At 37.8% G+C, this 23,217-nt stretch overlaps 1 protein-coding gene across 1 annotated transcript in view; it reads right to left on the bottom strand.

Moving 5' to 3' along the window:
- Positions 1–23,217, bottom strand: part of mllt3 (MLLT3 super elongation complex subunit) — a 55,620-nt gene that overhangs the window by 13,739 nt on the left and 18,664 nt on the right. Inside the window, 6 exon segments of the mRNA XM_062444366.1 lie at positions 7,581–8,159; positions 11,386–11,411; positions 12,152–12,205; positions 12,626–12,635; positions 14,761–14,904; positions 18,056–18,138. Coding sequence (XP_062300350.1) covers positions 7,581–8,159; positions 11,386–11,411; positions 12,152–12,205; positions 12,626–12,635; positions 14,761–14,904; positions 18,056–18,138 — 896 coding nt within the window.

The raw sequence follows: 23,217 nt of genomic DNA, 5'->3' as shown, positions 1-23,217 counted from the left end.
GTGTGTGTGTGTCAGAAGGTTTTGTTTTTCCTCATCAACTCTCATCCCAAAATTAATTTACATCCTCCTCAATTTTTTTTCTTCTTTGTATCAGCCCCAGGATGATGGGTCCACACACGTGCAGTCGCTCCTCTACAGCGCAGGGAAACAGTCATTCATTTGATTACTCGTTACTGAAAAAAGTAACGCCTTTAGTAATGCCGTTATTCCCATCACTGATTACTACAATTTCATATTTTTCATATTCCCATCTTGCATATGAAAAACTTTTCCAATCTTGAAAGTTGTGAATAAACTCAATAAAGAAAATGCAGCAGTGACTCGCCATTATCTTACACAGACACTCTTCTTCCTCATTTTTATTTGAGCTGACACAAGAAATATTCTGGAGAAACAAACACTACCTGCTGTTTTGTGTTTGACTGTCCTGAATGATTTGATAAGCTGGTTATCAAATGCCATTGGCTGGAAATCATTACGGCCTCTTAAAGGGGAACTTCACCAATCATTTAACAGATCAAATGAGCGAGCTGAAAGAGAAGTTTGAAAATGAAAGTTCCCTGCTTACCAGACTGTAAGCTCTTGCTTTAAGTTGGACAGCACATTAGCTGCTACTATGCATAACACACCTGAATCTCCAGCTTAACGGTTGGCAGTCATGTTGGATTGTGGGTAACGTAGGCAACAGGTTTTAAAAAGTAAGAACAATTATTGAAATCATTCTGGTTCTGCTGCATAAATGTTAATACTTAAAATAGTTACAGAAGTGCTATATTATATTGATGGAGTAATCTTAGGGCCTGATTTACTAAGATCCCAAATAGTAGGTACTAAATTGCGTGCACAGTGCAATAGATCGCGTGTTTTGCAGGTGATCTACTAAGAATAATTGAGTAAATGAAAACAGGTGCAACAGGGTGCAGACAGCAGTATTTAAATGAGGGTTTTGTGTCTTTATGGAGAGTTTGGACGAGCAGAAAGCAAGCGCAAAATGAAATGTGATCAGGTTCTAGTGGAAGAGGTTAACTAATATATTGAGTTATAACAAAAACTAATATTACCAGAAAAACCCACATATGGGAGAGTATTTGTGATGAAGTCAATGCTGTTAGTAAAACCAAAAATATTCCACTCCAAAAATATTAACACAGGTGGAAAAGGTGTGTATTCTGTCATTGTGCCTCCGTCTCCTCCTCTCTACAGTAACAGCTGGTTAATACCTGTCCTTCAAAGGTATTATTTATAGACACAGTTAGCATCAGAAATAATACCTTCAGGTTTGGTAAATCACAATGCGCGTGCTAAATAACATATTTGCATTTTCTCCTCCCTGTATTTTACACACTGGGGTTAAAACATCTCGTATTACATTCATTATGGTAAACTACTAATATTACATTCATTATGGTAAACTACTAGTATTACATTCATTATGGTAAACTACTAATATTACATTCATTATAGTAAACTACTAATATTACATTCATTATGGTAAACTACTAATATTACATTCAGTATAGTAAACTACTAATATTACATTCATTATAGTAAACTACTAATATTACATTCATTATGGTAAACTACTAATATTACATTCATTATAGTAAACTACTAATATTACATTCATTATGGTAAACTACTAATATTACATTCATTATGGTAAACTACTAATATTACATTCATTATGACAAACTACTAATATTACATTCATTATGGTAAACTACTAATATTACATTCATTATGGTAAACGTACTAAATGGACAGCACGTACTATCTTGCACAGTTGAAAGAAGCAAACCTCAGTGCGCTGCGTTAGTAGATCAGCTTGCACATTTTTTGCGGGTGATGTCAAGTTTGCACACGTTTCTACACACGCAGACCTTTAGTAAATCAGGCCCCTAATGTTTGGTGGAGCAGGTTGGGAATAAAGCTTCACAAACACAAATGCTCCATATCAAAGAGTATTGCTGGTTTATGCTCAAGAGAGAACTGATTCTGGACACGAGACAAGTACAATGAAGAAGACACCTTCCCTTGTTATGCTTCGAGCTAGAGGAAACGAGCCGGGATTGGCTTCAGTTTGAAGCGTCTTCAGAGCCGTCGCAAATCAGGGAAAGCAGATAATCACATCTGACAATCTGGATGTGTCCATTTCATCTGCAGCCAGGTCTGCTGGTGTGAGCTCTTTCCTGCCCCGAGCACGGACGCTGCATCCTCGCTGCAATTTATGAGCTGTCGATATATCTAACAGGCCTGTCTGAAGAGGACGAGGAGGAGGATGAAGGAGGAGGGGGGGTAGTCTCTAATGACTTAGTATCAAAGACTTTAGAGCTGGCCAACACAACTGCTTACTTTAAAGTTTCTATTTTCATCATAGATTAGTACTGTAACGCCACTCTATAATAACAAACACACTTATGATTTATATGCTTGTTTTACTTATTTGCAGACTGTCTTTCTGTCATGTCATTATTATTATTAAGCCAAAAATCTGATGGCTGATGAATTCATATTGTCATACTGGCCATTTCTAAATAACACATTATTACAGCTTCAATGATATAACCAATTCATTATTTTGAGTCATTTTTTAAAGAGAAAAAAAAAAAATCCAGATTCTCTGATTCCAGCTGTGTGAATATTTTCATGTTTATTAAATATTTTATGACCGTAAACTGTCATAAAAGTCACAGCAAATCTTTGGGTCTTAACAGTTTCACACAACTCATGGATTCGATAAAATCGACTACTTATTGTGGTCCGTCTCATTTTGAACTTTCTTTTAAGCATAAATTGGAAATGATGTGAATGTATGGAACTGTGTTTTGATGAGTGAATGTGATAAATCTTTTTATGTCTTAAGTTCAGTTTTTATGCAGTGTACTCAATTTCATTGTGATGATAATGAATTGATCTTGAATCTTGAATTGATAATGAAACTAACTGTATGGTTCATGTTCCCTCCACAGGGTGACAACATTCATTTGAGGGATCATGAGATGAACTAAACTTTTTGGACTTTAAAATAGTTTATATATTTCCAGCTTTAATTATACAACAATGATCTAAATGATAAATGATCAATCTGAGAAGTTCAAAGGAGATAAGTTGAGTTTTAGTGGAACTGTTAGAAACTGACCAGAAGCCCAACTATACACTGGTTGGAAATCACTGGTTTCATCTTTATCAATACACTGTATTACATAAGCTTATGTTTTCCTTTATCCTCCTGCCACCCTGCATCCTCATATGGGGACATTATATTTCAGGTTTGCTGGACCTTATACTTCACTCTGCTTAACCTTGACCTGTTCTTGTCAAACAGTCTACAAATCAGTGTCAAAACGAGGTGGCAGGCATCTTCACCAAGTCAATCAACAACAGCTGATCCCCAGATACAAGTGAACCAGGTACAAACCATATCAAATTTTATGGTTGAAACTTGTTTATTTATGTGTAATAACGTTTGTGGTTCGATACGTTATACACACGTGACTCATTGTATCCATAGCAACAAGCTACAACACTGCTAATCAGGAAGTACTCGTTTGTGCAAAGGGAAGCTGTAAATGTAAGCAAATAAACAGTTTTATACACTGGTGAAGTAATTGTGTTATACAGTAAAATAAACCCATTGTCCCCATATGAGGACATTATTTTTTCCAAAAACTACTTCCTGTTCAAAGACAATATTTAAGTTTTTGTACTCATCAGGTCCTACTGATCCCAAATACTATATTAAATATATTGTTTAAAATAAGTTTGTCTCTGTGTATTTTTGGACTAGTTGGGTAGCCGTACATATACCATCTGTGATAGAAAGTGCAGTCCTGAGGCTTGTGAAGTGAGCTTGTATAATATATGTGTGTGAGATGAGCTGGAGATGTGTGTTTATATATATATATCTCTGCATCAGTCTACGGGGAGGTTCAAATGAACTTGGATGTTGGTAATTCAAACACACATTCATATAAAAGGCTGCTGCCACTGTAAAGCAGAGCTGCCTGAGAAAAACTCAGCGGTGAGAAGAAACATGAGAGAAAAAGAGAGAGAGAGAGAGAGAGAGAGAGAGAGAAGTGAGGACAAAAGGCAGAGAAACTTCAATGGTTGTCACCTCCTGCCAACAAACAACACACAGCTGGTCTGTTGGTTTATGGGACAGCTTCTTCAGGCTGCCGTAAATCTTGCCACCACTCTTTTTTTTTTTTTTTTTTTTTTTTAGGGCTTTTGTCCCACTTCACTCAAAGCCACCAAAGCAGCCCCCTCTTCAAAGACAATAAACAGTGTTTAGATGTAGTTTTCTGGCATCAATCTGGTTGCTTCTCTCAAGGCTTTGGCACAGTTGAGACGGCCCAAAAAAAAAAAAAGCGATATGCCAGCGAACGAGAGAGTGGAGCTGACCGACGCTGTTTGGTTTGTCTGATTCGGCGGGGGCTGTCCAAACAGAGCGCTTTCTAATGTGAGTTAAGAAGCCTTTCACTTTGACACTGTAGACTCATTCAAACAGAGCACAGTCACTTATACTCACATTAAATGTACAGCATGGATGAAACATGTCAGATTCCCCCAACAAAATGTGTCTTTTTGGTGTTTTTTTTCCTGAACCTGAATTGGTGTCAGGAAATATCTGGATTGTATCAGACATATCTCATTGGATCATAATGGTTCAAATAAAGTGTGAGTGAGCTCTGAGCTCTGACACAGTTGTTCTAACATTCAACACTAACGAATCTGTCATCCAATCTTTTAATCTCTGCTCTTTTTTATTAGAGTTATGTACAAAACATTCAGGGAGCAGCTGTTGCTAATTTCATATTAGATGGATGGATGGATGGATGGATGGATGGATGGATGGATGGATGGATGGATGGATGGATGGATGGATGGATGGATGGATGGATGGATGGATGGATGGATGGATGGATGGATAGATTTTAGTTAGATAGTAAGAGTAAAACTAAAGCCAATAGTCAATTGGGTTGATTATAATCTACAAAATAAGAAAACAATTGTAAGGTCTAAAAATAAATAAGGATACTAAAATTCTGTTATAGAACACAACCTAATAAAGTGCAAGTTTAAAACCCCCCCATAGTACTGGTAGAATAAGTAGGAGTGACTGGAAAGGCTGCCATCTTTATATGAGTGTAATCTGATGACAGGGTGACATTAAAGTTATTAGAATTTCAATGAATGCAGTTATTTTATGATCAAACTAATAATAGGAATAGGTGGCTCATTTAGGTAAGATAAGAATCAGATCAGTGTTGGTTGTGGCACATTAACAAAGTAATCAGTTTGGGATCTAGTCCAAAAGACTTTGTAGAATATAGTATAGTTGTTTTTTTTTTTTTACTACTATAGTACTTTTTTTGTTACTATTGTTGATGCTCTTTCTATTTGTGCAGTCCACTTTACTGCTGCAACACTGTACATTTCCCTACAATGAGACTAATAAAGAAATATCTTATGTATGCTTTTTTTATTTATTCTTTTAAAATGTAAATGATCCTTAAAGAATGTTTCATGTTGGTGGTTTGGGTAAAATGTAGGGCTGGGCGATATGGACAAAATCAAATATCACAATATCTTAGACCAAATACCTCGATATCGATATTGCAACAATATTGTAGAGATGATTCTTGATGCTTTCACAAAACATTAACACTATGCAATTTTTGATAAATAATCATCAGTAATGTGGATACAATGACACTGTAATGCAGCGTTTAAAACCAGGAAAAGACAACTCTGGTGACATATCGCGATATTACGATATCCAAAATCTAAGACGATGTTGTCTCATATCACGAAATCAATATAATATCAATATATTGCCCAGCCCTAGTAAAATGTTTTATTTCATTGCTTTTGTCCATAAACATGACATTGAACTAAATATACTCTATTAGTCTAATTTAATAGAAACACATTTATTCAGATTGTTAAAATTGTTATGAGAGTTTCACACTTACTGAGTCAGACTGTTAAAGTAGGACTGTAACAAACTGTGTTTCCATCATTCATTCATTCATGTACTAAACACTAAAAAAAAAAAAAAAAAAATGCCATCACAACTTTCTAAAGCCCACAGTGAACAGTAGAACATAGAAGACTGACAATTAACCAATGATCTGAATTTCAGCCAGTTCAATTTTTCAGGTCTGCAAACTGATGCGGGATAAAAAATGTGACAGCTTGAGTCTCATAAACAGATTTTTATCAGGAGTCCATGCCTGTGCAATGATTCCAATACACAAAGGGCTCAGCTTTAAACAAACGTGTGCAGGTGACAAATCACTCAGTCTGTGCCCACATCCAGCGTGCTTCTCATGCTAACACGCACAGCCTGCTTTCCCCTTCGTGTCATCACCTACTCTACATTTCCTCCCCTGTGCCGTTTCTGGCCCCAGCGCTTCGGTGGAAAAAGAAAAAAAAAAAGAAAAAAAAAAAAGCCAAGATCAAACGGGCGGTCACATGAGAAATGAGAGCGGCGCTCTGGCTCGGCCGGCGCTCGGCCACCAGGGTTGCTAGCCTGGGGAGAATCAAACACCTGGCATTTGTCACCCCCACATCCCCTTTTTACAACCTACCCGACCCCCCTCAAGTCTCTGTATGGGACAACTTGAAAGGCATTTCCATACAGCACAGACAAAAACAGGTTTTGCTTGTGCTAAGTAAGAACTCCCCCTGCCTGAACAAGCTGCCCCTACAGAGAATCAACACTTTATACAAGCATTAGAGAATAGAAATGAAAACAGCTTTGCATAAAAGAAAAAACTTGTCAAAGCACAGGGATTTAGACCTTTCCTCCACAAACGCTCGCCCTTTTCTCTTCTTTGAAAAGCTAAAAGGATTAAAGGGGAACTCTGTGCTATTCACTGCCGCATCTCCCCTTTCTCCTCAGGTGTTGTAAAACCATAAATCTTTCTTGTCTACTATTTGGCTTTAAAACAGCCCCCTTTTTTATGGGGAGGTTCTCCACCAAATGTGTGTGGACCAGGCAACCCAGTCAAATGTCAGCCTATTCATGAAAAGATCCTCTGTGGACTTCCAAGTTTTTCTAATCCTGCTCTTGAGCTGGAGGAAGAGAGTTTATAGAGCTCAACAAGTATTTCCAGAACAGTTCAGCTGATCTCAATGAGGCGGCAAAACTGGATCGTGTATAGGAATCTTGTCCACTGAATACAGCGTTCCCCACTTCCTGTTTGGCCACCCAGACGAAATTCAGCTGAACCCCCACTAGGTTTATTGGTGCCCACCCCTTTCTTCCAATTCCCCTACCCAGCCCCCTGGAGCCTACCAGACCACCATTAAAGAAGATTGTGTCCCTGTTGGTCATTTGATTTTTATAGCCCTTCCACACCGAGGAAGGATTGACCACCAACAAACGCTCTCCCTGTAAGTCATGGAAGACTTGGATACCTTTCTACAACCCCTCACAACTGTTTTCCAGTAAAGAGTCCTGAAAGCTCGATTCAGGGAGTCTAATGTGCTTGACTGCTACAAAGACCAGACTACCTCCATGACAGCATTTGAACATGGGTTGACTCAATGAATCAATAACTGGTTCTACTTACATCTGATTTGTTAGACTGGTCCTCCATATCAGAGTCATTGGGGTCCACCAGTTCCTGGAAAGGTGGAAGCATCGACGCCTTCCTGCGATCGGTTTCGTCGCCCTCCGCTCGTAATTTATTCGTTTGCATCAGCGATCTATCCTTCAATAGTTTCTTATCCAAATGATGAGCGTCCAACCCCGATGTTTGCTTCCCTGATGATTCCACAAATCCCTTTTTACGTTTTTTGGTCACATGATCGTCACCGTCAGGGTTAGACAGGCGCTTGTTAAGCCCCGACCCGTGGGTCATCCCCTCAGTCCGATGCTCCTTGGACAAAGACTTGGGTTCCTTGAAGCCCATCTTAGGATTTATATCTCTAAGTGGCTGGTTCTCTTTGGGTTTCCTGGAAGGTTCTTTGGGGGCTTTGCTGGGTTCCCAGCCAGAGTCTCTGAAGGCACTTTTGGGCTCTTTCAAGTCTTTTGGGGGCTTGTCTTTGTGGTCCTTGGAGGGTTTGTGGAGTTTGGAGAAGCTGCTGCTGTTGGTGCTGGTGGTTGTGGCGGTGGTGAGGAGGGTAGTACCGCTTCCTTTGGAGCCATCCTGTGGATCAAAGACGACAAATGAAAAAAAAAAAGAAGAACACTTTCTAAAGAATAAACAATTGAACACTAAGAAGGCACTTGGCGTAGATTTCTTGGTTACTGGTGGTCTAAATCATGGCAAGGGGACTGCTTGATGGCAAGTTAAGTCATGCAGGGAAAAACAAAAAAGAAATTGTACCCAATATTTAAAGGTGTCAGAGCAATTACACAGAATCATCTAAGCTACACAGAAAAAACGTCAGCTCAAAGGATTATAGCACGGGGAAGAGGGAAATCCCACTTTAGGTCAGTGGGCAAATATAATAGGGTAAGGGCATAATTAGCCACTGGGAAATACTGTTGTCTAAAGACTGGATGGGCTTATTGCTGTGATAATAACTCAAAGTAAAGTGCCACTAAAAACTCAGCAACAGCAGCACCATTTAGGTTTAAATCTTATGATTGATTCTTTATTATTACTATTATCATCATGACGCAGTATTCAAACACCACTTTTCAGCAGGAAAAATGTCTCCTGTGATTATGCAGTCATCTTGTGGTTCATACTGTGTTGACTGTGGATTGCAATTTAGACTACATGTACAACTCGAATGCAGAGTCACAAACAACAAAGTGAGCAAAAACCAGGCAGCTAGGTCAAAGGAAGATTAATCCTCTGCCTTTTACACAAGAGAAAACATGCATGCCACCCTGCAGTTTGGCATTACCATCTGTGAAAAGAGCTCCATTCTTAAAAGAAAATCAAAAGGGGTCTTCTTAGTCCCCATCTATGGGCTTAAAGTGCAAACTCAGGACTTTCTTTTGAGCGGTGGTGTTCAGTGGGGTGAAGGGCCTTTTCAACAGCCACACATGCGCAACCTTAAAAAGTGGAGCGAAGGGCAACGTGGATAAAGGAGGAAATGCATTCGTTCTAACGACGGGGGCCATTTGTCCCCGGGTCTCACCTCCAGCCCCCTTGTCAATATTTCATCAATGCAGTAAACCCATTAAAGCAGTCTAGACGACGGGGTGTGTTACGACTCTGCCCGAGCACCTCTAAAACCTTTCATTTTGTCTATCTGCTGCTGACCCCGGGACCTTAGGATGTAAAGCTGCCGGCTCATTTTAAACTCCAGCATGCTCCCTCCACTGCAGTAAAGCCATTTCCCTCCCAGCAGCGCAACATAAAACACTGTTTTAGTGCTCTGGAAGGAACCCACAGTGCCTGTGTAGCCATCAACATTGAAGAGATCACTAAAGTGGCACTTTTTAACAAACCTTTCAGCACCATGACGCTGGCAGGTTAGCAGGTGACCCAGGCTCATGTAAATCTCTCAGAGGCCTACAATAATACTGCTGGAGTGGATCTGAAAGCACAGCTATGGAACATATCTCTACTTTCTTTTCAGGTATACGAGACAACTAGATCATGTCATGTACCACACTAATATATTATATAAGGAGCATTAGCATAGTGTTAAGTGTTAATTATGTTATAATTAACACTACATTGTACTGGATTATATTTATTTCTATACATCATTAGAATGTTTTCATATATATTTCATTTTATGGTATTGTGTGTATATTATACATCATTTGCACATATACATAAGCTATAAAACACTGCTCTAAACTTCAATATGCCTTGAAAAATACCAGAGACCTGGATTATGTCATATATGATTTACTATATATTACATTATAGTTATATTACAGTAGTAATAGTGACATAACACTACATTAAACTAGATATATTTCACCATCTGACAGTTGTGTGTATATTATATATAAATTGCATTTTCACATATAAAACACTACTATAAACTTCATTATGCATTGATATATACTATTGACCTGGATCATGTCATGTACCATTAATAATATATTATATTCAATATTATAGATACTACTAGGAAGAGTACTAATAGTAACATTAACACTACATTATATTGGATTTTATTTATTTCTATTAGACTATTTATATTTATAACTTTAGATCTTTTTCATATATATATTTCATTGCATTGTGTGTATATTATATATATATATATATATTGCACATATGCATATAAAACAATGCTATACATTTCAATATATCTTGAAATATACCTTGATCATGTTATGTACCATTAATAATATATTTTATTATGATTACTATTAGATTATTTAAAATGACATTATATTGCAGCACTTATCTAAGATGACACTATATATATAGTTTACCTGCTATATACACATACATCTATCTTTACATATATTTATTAGAACTACAAATGTACCTGTATTAATATTGTATAGTACATGTACCATACATACATCTATAGAACTATAATACCTAAGGAAGAGTTTTGGAGTTCAATGTTATTTCTCTCACTTCTTTGGTCTTCTATTTTATTTTATATATTACAATTATATATTTTTTATCTGGTTGTTTTTTTGTGTCTCCTCTGCTGTTACGTTTGAATTTCTTAGTCTTAAAACACATCGTTTTGAATTGAAATATTTCAGAATAAAAGCTGTAGTAATTAGGACCTTTGTCAAAAAGTTAAAATTTATTACAAAAAACAGGTACTGTGTTCTAATACCAGAGCAATATTTCTTATTACTGAATGTGTGATGGAGAGAGAGAGAGTGTGTGACCTCCTGCTTCACGAGTAATTCATCACACACACTGTGTTTAGACTGGAAACCGTTTCCATGTGAAATGGGCCTCTCCTAACCTGGCTCTTAAATGACACCATTTAAAGGGACTAAAAATAACACATAATGGAAACAACATGCCACTTTATTGACATACATGATTTAGTGCTGCAGGAGATAATGTCTCGTAGCTCACGTGTAGCTCCTAGGCCCTTCATTTATACAGCCCCCACCCCTCCTCTCCACCTTCCTCTTTTAATGTGTCCATTCATTCTGTACAGCGGTAGTGTCTCAAACGTTCTTGCATATGGGATTTTAATGTATGACATCAAAAAATATGGGCAAGTTCAAATCCACAGTCCATCTCTGAGCGAGTGGACTGAGTTCTAATGGCTGAGCGGCAGCCAAGATATAGTTTGCTTAAGCCAGAATTGGATGTCTTTGAAATCCTGGGAGTTTAAATATGTTGGACGTCGCTGAACCTGCCAAATATGTGTGTGTGGGGAGGGGTGCAGGATTAAAGCCTGGAGACTTTGAAGGGGTAAAAAAAAAAAGTTGCTGGGCTGGGCTGGGCTGCCACCCCCGCCCCCCCCGCCCCTGGCAGAGGCAGAAGAAGAAGGTTGTTTAGCTCCAGGCTGGAAGCTGGAAACTGGAAAACAACACTGACCTTTGATCCGTGGAAGCCTTTGCTGCTCTTCTTTGGGTCGGAGAAGGTGGACGTCAGCGAGCTGTTGGGGAGCGTGGGCAGCTTCAGGTGCTGGCCGAACAGGGAGGTCGAGCCCTCCTGCATTACCATCACCTGCCAGAGGAACAGCAGCAACCATCACCACAGGCTTCAGATTCCAATTAGAAAATAGAAAATTGAAAACCAACTAAAATGTGTCAACTAAAAGTTGACTGGTCATATTTTTAGTCCTTGGATAATTTTTGATGAGATAGTTCCAGATATGAAATGGTGCAATACTGGGATTTCAATATTATTGTAGCTTTGCCATTGATGGATTAAGAGGTAGAAGCTCAGACTTGCACCAGCTGGTTTTATATCTGTTCGACTGAATCTTTTACGTCAGCAATGTCTAAGCATTGTCTGATTTATGACACCAATTAACACAAATAAAACCCCCCGAACTTTTGTGTCCTGAGTCAGCTCTCGTTAGTCTCGGGGAAAAACTTAAGAGGGATGAACACGTGTGACGCCGTCTTCGCCGCCAAGAGCAGCAAACGTCCGCACACACAGCGCACATTCAAACACCTAATAGTGGCTGTTATTACTGGAATATCCTGCAGTCATTACAGGGAGAGAGAGAGAGAGAGAGAGAGAGAGAGAGAGAGAGAGAGACGGCCAGAACATGCGAGTAAAGACAACACAGCTGCTGCTTCGCTGTGTCTGTGCTGAGCTTCATGAAGGTGAATGCAGCAGCACTGTTATCGTGACTCATTTGAAGCCGTTTTTTTTTTTTTTTTACAAATTTGCATATCTGAAATCTTACTTTTGAGTCTTCTGAGCTTCGTTTGCTAGGATCCCGTTGCTGTGGAAGAGAAGAGACAAAGGACAATTATCATCAACAGCTTCATTTCATTTAACACTAACTGCTCTAAAAGTCATGCATCTTCGCCTCATAGTAATGTGTGATTCTCTAAAATCAGTGGTGGTAAAGTACTCTCAGTGGTGAGGGCTCATCCTGACAATTGGGAATGTGAGTTTCGACATGGTCTGTGTCAGCACTTGAGTCCTTTTTGGAGGCTGAGAAGAGGGAGGTGAGGGTGGGGGGTGGGGGTGGAGGGGGGTTGCAGGGCAAAGTAAATAGAGAGCACTTAGCTCCAGTCATAAAACCTCCAGACTACAGGGGTCCTCTGGCGGGGGGCCAACACACTGACTGCACAGCACACTGAGGAAGCAGCTAAAAAGGTAAACCGATGCCAGTTTATCACGACTGTAACGAGCACAGAGAGCTTTAATGACCCCATCAGCTGATCTGAGTGCTGAGAAAGTAGTAAAAAAAGTGAAGTTCAGAGAACGACTGGAATCTATACGTTTAAAACTTGTATGAACCGAATGCTGTAGGATCACTGAATTCTTAAAGATGAGATAATACAGCAGTGCTTAAACAATACGGTGACTTGTTGAGATAGATAGCAGCGGTGTGCTTAGGTTACACCTCATATACTGGAAGTGAATGACATTTAGTGTGTGCACAGTCACATTTCTCTGGTGAACAGCTGCTGGGTCTGAGAGGTGAACACAGAGCAGCTTTTATCAGGTCAGGAGACATTTTTACTAGAAATGTGCCAAAGCTCATATTATTCATATGTAAGTAATATCATATCACTGTCATATACTGAGAGAAACAAGCTGTGCTATACATGTTCCTGTGTCATTACAGCTAGGAGGAAAACACTTCTACTATATTATATTTTTACTATTATTATATTATGTTTATCAATATTAAATAAAGACTTTTACTATATTATATTTCATGTTTATTGATATTAAAAATGTATTTTATTATATTGTATTTGATGTTTATTGATATTTAAAAAAATATTGTATTATATTATATTTGATGTGTTTATTGATATTAAAAAAATACTTTTACTATATAACATATGTTTATTTATATATTTTTTTAAAAGACTTACGACTTACTATAATCGTATTTGATATGTTTATTGATATTTGCAAACTGTATATTTATTTGTAATCATCTGTCAATGTCAGTAATCTTTTGCACTGTTTTGACAATATAGATTTATGACCTGTCATGTCAATAAAGTTTATTTGAATTTGTATTATGCGGCAAACGGAAGGATGCATGACTAAAGAAATGTTTATATTGAGCTTTTACAAATGTACGTAATGTTAAACTTAATGTTCGTGTTAACATAATCTTGCTGTTACTTAATGTTAAACATGTGACGGCAGACAGGAGCAGAAATGTAGTTTACAGAGAGTTTGGGGCTGTGTGTGTGTGTGTGTGTGTGTGTGTGTGTGTGTGTTTGTAGATACAGAAGACCTCTGATGAAGAGCATGGGCCACTGAGTGCAAATACAGCTAGTTCATCCCCTCACAACATTTAAACAGCTCTACTAAGTGCTTTAAGTACAACATTGACCCCCACCCCCCCCCACCCCACCCCACCCCAGAAAAAAAACAGACCAATGAGCAGGGCACAGCAAAGTGGGCTGGCTGCACAGGCTTACTGTCACAATGACTGCAGATGAGTATTTCGCTGTAATGATGGAGACAACAGAGGTGATCTAATTATTCAGGGACAGCAGGCCTCATGCTCATTACTGTTATTTTGTTATTGTCTGAGATGCTCTTCTGCCAAAAAGCACAGCCATATTCTTCTTTCTTTCTTGATTTGTATTTGTATTTGAAGATAAATGTTTCATATCAACAGTGAAACCATAGTAACAAGTAAACGGATGTTTCCTCTAGGAGTCTACAATGAGTTTGTAGAGCAATCTGTGAATCCCTTAAATAATGTATTTGCACTATATCATAGATTCATTGTACTACCTATAATTACAAAAGGCTGTAAACACAGATCACTGGAGTCAAAATATGGAGTGCAGATCAAGAGATGATGGCATGCAGCTGACGACGTTCTCTTTTAGGATTTAGGTTATTGCACACTGCTGAATTTGCAACAGATTCCAATTGAATACTACTAGAGTGCCAGAGGTTTTGAACGGTGTTTGGTAGAATAGCACCAGCTGTCAACTCAGGCATCATCTGACAGTTTCTACTCTTCCACAGTCTGCTGGAAACAGAGTCATGAAGTTAAGGTTTGGTCTACTTAAGGCTGCTACAGTTCTACCAGCTCATAGCCTGTTTGAACAGTGGCAGGTCGCTTTTCTACAACTATATGTATGTGTTAAAGTGTTTCTGGAGAAAGAGGAGTATAGTTTTCTATAGAAGATTGTCTGTGTCATTTGAAATCAAACCCCCAGCCCAGCTCAGCCCCTCCTACCCCTCCGGCTTTAAGCAGCTTCCTACGAAACTCCTCCGTCGGGTTGTTGAAGGTGAGCTTCTCGCAGCGCAGGTGATTGACAGGCGGGTGGCCCTCCAGGTGGAGGAACAGGTCGTAATCGAAGCGAACTTTCTTGGGTTCTTCCTGAGGAAAAAGCGGTGATCGGCCCAGAGGAGAGAGAGAGAGAGAGAGGGAGAGAAGAGAGAAAGAGAGAGAGAGAGAAGAGAGGACAGCAGTCACAATCTAGTCTTCCCACACAGCTTAACAATGCCTTTCAAAGACATTTATTGGCATTTTTAGCTAATTCTGTGGGAGGAAACTGTCTAAATAACTGCAAATGCTTCTATTCATATTCAAAAATGTTCAGCACGTATTATAAGTTATTATAGTTCCTTAACAAGGAAATCTATTAAAAGTCTGGAGGTTGTGTTAACATAGATCTTACAGTGTTACAAACTGGTTTACACTGGTTTTTTGCATGTGTTTAACAAGATGAACATAATGTTACAATCCTTACATACTGCCCAGGAGCTGTAAAAACAGAATACTTCAAAACAGATACTCAAACAGAAACTCCTGCTAGCCATTAAGACCAAGAATTTTGGTTTTGTGCAGAGGTTCGACAGAAGAGGGAAAAAAAGGAAAAAAAAGAAAACATGTTTACTGTTGTGTAATATTTACCTAGCTCCATTTTTGTAGTACTACTTTCCTAATGTTTCCCAAAATATACAAAAACATGGAAATATTTTTTTGTGCAGCTGATACACATTTTTCTGCATACAAATGAACAGATATGACCTATATTTAAAAAATAATGTAATGTGACCCATATTTATGTTATTATTTAATTTCACTATATTCTTTTTGACTACTATTGTTCTCATTGCTTGTGTACTTGCTTATTATTTATTGTTCTTTATTCTTTTTATTGATGCTCTTTCTATTTGTGCTATTTCCCCACTGTGGGACTAATCATATAAGTAAGAATATCTTACCTTCATTTATTCAAAAAATATTCTTCACATTCTATAAAATGTTCTCCTGGACCATAATATGTCTGACAGCCTCATGAGGGGTTAATCAAACATTTATTGATGACTGATAAAGTATTTAAGAATGTGAAGTTTAGTGTAGAGACTTATGAGTCAGAATATGAACAGTATGTAAGTGTTGGACTGTTGGACACACTTTAGGGAACAGGTAGAATAAAACAGTGATGTAATAGCAGAATGAATGGATCCATACATGATGAGTTATCATATGAATTGTTTTATGGTTACAAAGCCAGCAGGTGATGTCTATCAAGAAGTGAAATAGAAGAAGTGAGGTCATGTTCTGAGATGTTCTGCTTGCTGTTTTTTTTATAATCATTATGTCATTTATTCTACTGTGTGAGTGGAACAGTGCCAACCGTGCATTCGTTTTGGATTAGTTGTGCAGCTGTCAGCCTGTCGCAGCTACACAGTGGTGTTAAGAGTGGATTTAATGTACAGGAGCTGCTGTGTCACATGTCTCCTTTATTCCACTTTCTCTCCATGTTGTAATCTTTCTAATTGTACATGACATGTATTGAATGTGTGGAGGAGGCTGCTCCATGTTGGCGAATGTGTGATTGTGTGCTATTTAAATTCAATTGACATGTTCTTAAATTCTTCCAGACATCTGTAATATGTTTCCTTTATGTGATGGTGCAGGCATTAACGTATAAAAATATACAGGATGTGTCACATTTATACTATTATATCTATACTATTTATACTATATTTACACTATTTCTAAGATGAAGAATGTTGGGAGTATTTGTGGATATAGATGATGAATAGAAATGTACATTATTGATGGTTATGAGCTACACTGGCTTAATGGCCACACTTTGTCTATTTGTCCAGCTAAAATACAAACTTCATTAAAAAACCCATGCACATTATCATAAATGATAATTTTTCAACGTTTCCCTGTATAATAAACTACTACATAGTTCACTCAATAGTGAGCAGCAACGTAATTAAGTCATTTAATCAGAAACTCCTAAATTGATTCAGATAAAAGTAATCATTGGAAGCACGCACTGATTAGCATTTTATTTTACCAGCTACAAAATAAAATATTATACAATATTTGCCCCTGTTTGAGCATCAGGTGATCTTATTAGTGTGTTTTTACCAAGAAAAACATATGCTTAGATCCAACAGATACACAGTGATCCAACTGAAATCTGAGTAACACATGTTATTTCATGTTAAACATGTTTGTGGAAGGTTTGGCTAAATTCGTATGGTTAAAATAAAATTGGTTTAAGTCTCCTTTCCATTATGTCATAGTCACAATTACATATTATATAATACGATCTAATATGTTGACTGTGTTGTTGTCCTTGTATAATTTTTGTTAAGCTTTTGGGTTTTAATGCTTTATTGGTTATATTTAATTAAACTGCACAGTTTCTAGGAATGTGTTGAGGAGATTTTAGAAATAGGCTGTGTCTGAAACTCATTCACTACTCCCTGTATAATAAACACTACATAGTTCACTCAGTAGTGAGCAGAAAATCAAGATTTCAGACACTAACTAATCGTCATCATTTGGTATCATCATCATCATCATCTGTACAATCATGTGATGGTAGTTTTCACATCTTTAAAATGTGAAAAAGTAGTTAGTGGAAAGTAGTGTACATGTCATGAACACTACTTTTTTGTTCCCATGGTGGAATAGTGGAGATATTTACACACTCAGTATTTAGACACTCAAATAAAATGGAGGGTAAATGTAGTGTCTATATAGTAAATAGAGAGTGATTACAGACACAGACACAGTGTTAGTCTACAGCTGTGCTAACAGCTGTGTGAGGCTGTAACGTGTACTGTATAACATGCTCACATGCTAACAACTGCTAATTAACCAAAGCTAGTGGGGATTCATCCTTTGGGGATCATGAATGTCATGCACATGTCATGTTCAAAATGTATTATCAACCTATCCAGAGTTGTTGAGATATTTTAGTCTTAGTAACCCGACCAACTGACCAATCAACAGAGAGTTAACGCTAGAGTACAGTCACACTGCTATAAATACAAGATCTGAAGGTTTTTAATTATAACAACACAAATAAACAGCATTCTGATCATATGAAATGATGTCTGTCAGATGTATGTTACATCAATTTAAGCTATATAAAGGAGAATGTTATAGTGATTATAGCACATACAAGCAGATGCAGGTATTTTTAGAGGGGAGAATGAAGAGTAGTAGATGAGAGGATTGAGAAATATTTGAGTACTATAGTTAAATGTACCTTGTTTTTGAAGTAAACTTCAATAGGCAAGATGAAGCCTGCGTATCCAGACTCCTCCACTTTGTACGGTGGATCCTTGCACACTGAAAGCAAAGAGAGAGTCTCATATTAAAAAGGAGGCCATCCACCTTCAACACAGCACAGACAGGCAAACATAAAAAATGGTTCCACATGAAGAAATTAGGAAATTCATGTAGTCGTATAAAGTGAACAGTACACAGTCCGTAGCATTATTATATTTATGACGTTCTCTCACATAGCTGACTGTTATGTTTGAGTCAGTGAATGCAGCGAGCCACCAAAACTGCAGCTCCATCCTCAGGAGAGCTCATTAACTCCCATTTCCATCTCCTGCGCTCGTGTATCAATACAAAGAAAGTGGCTTAAATTAGAAGCGGAAAGCTCGTGAATGCACCAGGCTCATGACAAGGTGAGGACCCTCCCCCTCCCTTCCTTACCCCCATCACCTCCCATCACCCCACATGGGCTTTAAAAGACAAACAAACTACTAGAGCTCAGGTGTGCTTCCCTGGTGGTGTGTGCTTGTCAGACTTTCTCCCAGCGGACTCTAAAAGAAAAAGCACCAATTAAGTTCATGAATGTGTTGGCCTGAATGTGCTCAGCTAAACAGCTAAAAGCAGCTCTAAAGCTAATCCAGACTTACTTTTCCCACCAAAATAACTATTTTAAATCAACGTGAAGTCATGTAAACTATCCCAAAATCAAACTGTGGTTTCTTTAACTGTTATTATCATCATCTGTAGTTGTCGTTTATTGTAGTGGCATAATAAAAATGCCATTAAAATGTTGAGGAAAATATATGAGATGAGGAAATAAACTACATTTATTTTGCTCCATTCAAAACAAATAGGTTTACAATAGAAGTGAAAAGTTATCGGTACACTGTAAAAAACAGCAAATTAAATTAAGGCGAACAGAATTTGGGAAAAATGTAGGTCTTTGAGCTGTGAAGCTGTTACTTTACTGTGTATGTATGTGTGTGTGTGTGTGTTGTATTGATGTGCAAGGGTGAACTTTACCATGAGGCAAAGTGGCCCCCTCCAACTAAATGATAAATGGACTGTACTTTTTTTTTTTGGACCACTCAAAGCGCTTTTACACTACATGTCACATTCACCCATTGACACACATTCATACACTGATGACAGGAGCTGCCACACAGGGTACCAACCTGCTCATCAGGAGGAGACTAACACATTCATACACCGTTGAAACAGCCATAGGTAGCAATTCAGGGTTAAGTTAAGATCGATTCCCGGCTTCTCCGGTACGCATGTCAATGTGTGCTTGGGCAAGATACTCATCAGTGTGTGAATGGGGGAATTTGACTTGTAGTGTAAAAGCACTTTGAATGGTCAAAAAGACTAGCAAAGTGCTCTATAAGTACAGTCCATTTACCATTTAGTTTAGAATTAAGCTCTCCAGCTTGAACACAACTTAAAGTAAATGTAAGTACACTGTGCTGATAACATCTCTCTTTCACTCTTTAAGTTAAGCTTTACTGTTAAGTTAAGCTTTACTATGTGATATTGTGATATATATATATAAAGAAAACAGATGTGACAGTTACAGATGTGGTAGAACTAAAGTAGGATAGTTTGTCTGGTGGCCCCAAAAATCACTAAATCCACCCCTGCTGATGTATATGAGTGTTTTCTTTAACAGTTTAAAGTGTAGAGATGCTGCTTTCAGTAATAGTAAACGTTTCCATGGTGACATGTGCCTTTGTCGTACAGTTGCCTGCAGATTGTAGCATGCGGAGTGCAACAATCCCTCTGGTATAATTGTGGAAATAACTGTTATTAGTGTGTGTAGATTTCTTTGTATTCCTCATTGTTATGTTGCTTTGTTGGGAGTCACTTTCATACCTGATGAAAAAAAATGAAGCAGCTCTGCTCACGCTGTAGAGAATGTTATTAATATTTTCCTCGTTAATGATGTATTATTTCACCAACCGTGACCCATCTGCTATTAATCACAATGTTCATTTTTATGATCGTTTTTTATACGCATCGCTGGTTACCATGGTAACAGCAAGAGGAGATGTGCTCTGTTCAGTTTGTCATTTGCCAAGAAATCGTTTAAAATAAATAAAAAAAATGTGTTTTAAAAATCCAAAGGTGTACTGACAAAGATCTGTTTGTCCCAAACTAATTTTCTACCGTCGCCGTGACAACGGGATGCTGCAAATCCTTTTTGTCACTCTTTTTTTTTGATGGTGAAACGCATGAGCGGTGGGGATATTTGAGATGTCAGAGTTTGGTAGCAAACAGGGTGAAATGTGAAAGTTACACACAATTACACAGCTGAAGATTCCACCCCCCTTGTTACTCCCTACCCCCCCCCAACAATTTTACAATCTTTCACTAAAGCTTTCCAAAAAAACTCCTCTTTTTATAATAATATGTTCTTTTAAAGAAACATTTTTATTGTGTAAGGTCAAAGACTTTTATTAGATTTTAGATGTCCAGTTCAGGGCTTCCTTTAAAAAAAACCAAAAAAACAATTCTATTGGCTGATTTGATGACGCTGCACCATCAGTCCATCACTATTACACTATTGTGCCCACAAACTGTATCCGTTGCCATGACGTCAGTCATTTAGTCTGGTGTGATTTAAACTGTCAGTATTTACATCATTCGAATGGCAATTAGGCCTGAAACTAACCACATTTTCATCATCAATTAATATGATGATCATTTTCTTGATTGATTAATTAATAGTTAGTTATTTTGCTTGGAAATATGTTATTAATAGACTGTTAACATCGATAAAAATCTCTAAAAACGGTATGAATCAGTGTTTCATCTTCCAGCATGAAAACACAGAAACATGTGGACTTAGATTAATTATTTAATTAGATTATTTAAAAAAAAAAAACCAGGAGCCAAATGTGACAAACTTTTCCCATCTTGCGAACACGTCCAGTCATCACTAATCATCATTAATCATCACCGTGCTCTCCCTGCTTCATCCTCAAGCCCCGCCCCCTTCAGGAAGGAACAGTGATTGATGGCTCCGCAGACTACGCCGAGGTCGACCTCACTCTGGAGCCCGAGCCTTCCAAATCCCACCCCCCCCCCCCCCCCCCCCCCCCCCCCCGACGCCACTGAGAAAATATTATGGGTTAGAGTTAATTGTGCGAGCGGGTCAGGTTCAATTACACAGAGCTATAAAAGAGCCCATTCACTAACACACCTTCATATGAGCTGAGATGATATGAGCTACCTGACACAGTGAGAAACATTCACACTAAAGGCATGTGAGCTCTGTGCATGTGTGGGTATATTTTTCTTATGTGCATGGATAACTGTAGACATGATGTCATACTGAGATATGTCAGCACAGCTACAGTCAACTACACTTCATAAATAAAGCCTGACGCCAATACTAATATCAATATTTGACTGTTTATCAGGAGATATTTTTTTTAAACGCATAACATAAACTAATATACTTTAATGACTTTTTTTTTTTACTTCTGTAATATAAGCACAACCGGATGGACAAACTGTGGAATGGAGACGGTCTCTAAATTGCTTCACTGTTTGTTTCACTGTGGGTTTGATACACTTTAATATCATTCTCGTTCCTGAACGTGGCCACATGCGGCCCAGACCACCACCCAATGTGGTCTGAGAGATCAGACCTCAATGTATGTTGGGTGCATTCATTCCTATACTATTCATATACCACTTGTGATTAGATGCCTCTGATGACTAGATCTAATCCACATGAACACATGTTTCAATGGATGGGATGCAACTGAAGGAATTATTATTATTGACATGTGCTCTTTTTACATGTCATACCTTGTAACTTGTGTTTTTAAATGTTCTAAATCCTCAACTTTCTGATTATTTCTAGGTTTATGTGAAAATATTAGAGATTTTTAATGTGGTCTCAGACTTTTGGAGCCCGCTATATATGCTGACATTAGACATTGACATGTCTTGTTTGTCATCAGCAGACATAAATATAGGCATGTGCAGACATATATGTGATCAGCTGAAAGGTTGGGGGGGCTGTTGACCCATTGTGAGCTGCAATGTCCCCAGTTCACTTTCAGCCACAGACCTTACATGTTATTATGTGATGTTACACGTTGTTACTTGTTATTATGTGATATTATGTGTTGTTACATGTTACATTCTGTTACATATAATGTATTTTTACATTTTATGTGTTGTTACGCTTTGTTACATGTTGTTATATGTTGTTAAATGTTACGCGTTCTTACATGTAACGTATTATGTGATTTTACGTATTGTTAAATGTTGCGTGATGCGTTATGATGTTGTTACGTGTTGTTACGTGATGAGACGTGTTATGTCTTGTTACGTGATGTTCCGTGTCGTTACATGTTGTTACGTGTTATGTATTGTTACGTGTTGTTACGTGTTGTGTATTGTTACGTATTGTTACGTATTGTTACGTGTTATGTATTGTTACGTATTGTTACGTGTTATGTATTGTTACGTATTGTTACATATTGTTACGTGTTGTTACGTGTTGTGTATTGTTACGTATTGTTACATGTTGTTACGTGTTGTGTATTGTTACGTATTGTTACGTGTTATGTATTGTTACGTGTTGTTACGTATTATGTGTTGTTACCAGGCGGAGAGTTCCGGTCCTCTGAAATGAAGCCAACGCAGAAGTAACTTAAAACTGCATTCTATCAAAAGGCCACCAGGGGGCGACCGTTTTGGTGTCAAAAGGACTTCCGTCTCTATACAAGTCAATGGAGAATTCACCAACTTCTCACTTGATTTCTAACCTCAGTAAACGTTTTCAAAATGTGTTTATGGTCTCAAACACTAGTTTAAAGCCTTCTTCAATGCAGTATGATGTTCATTTGTGATATTTTGGTCAAAACTATTTAAAAGGAGAATTCATCCATAATGTAATGCCATTTTAATGTTAAAAAATATGACAATATAAATATATATATATATATATATACCACTGATACTCTTAGAATTAATCTCAAGAGGCAATACAAATGATATAAATATGTATTAAAATCTACCAGGGTTCCTCTAATAACTACATAAAACATTTGTCAGATGACGACTCAATCCAGAAAACTGATGTGTCATAACTCTAACAGTCAGCTATCAGGTGACGACAGAATGAAA

This window comes from Scomber scombrus, chromosome 23 (assembly GCF_963691925.1).
Source record: "Scomber scombrus chromosome 23, fScoSco1.1, whole genome shotgun sequence".
Lineage (NCBI taxonomy): Eukaryota > Metazoa > Chordata > Actinopteri > Scombriformes > Scombridae > Scomber > Scomber scombrus.
The sequence above is the reverse complement of the archived record's forward strand: the minus strand, read 5'-3'. Positions and strand labels throughout refer to the sequence as shown.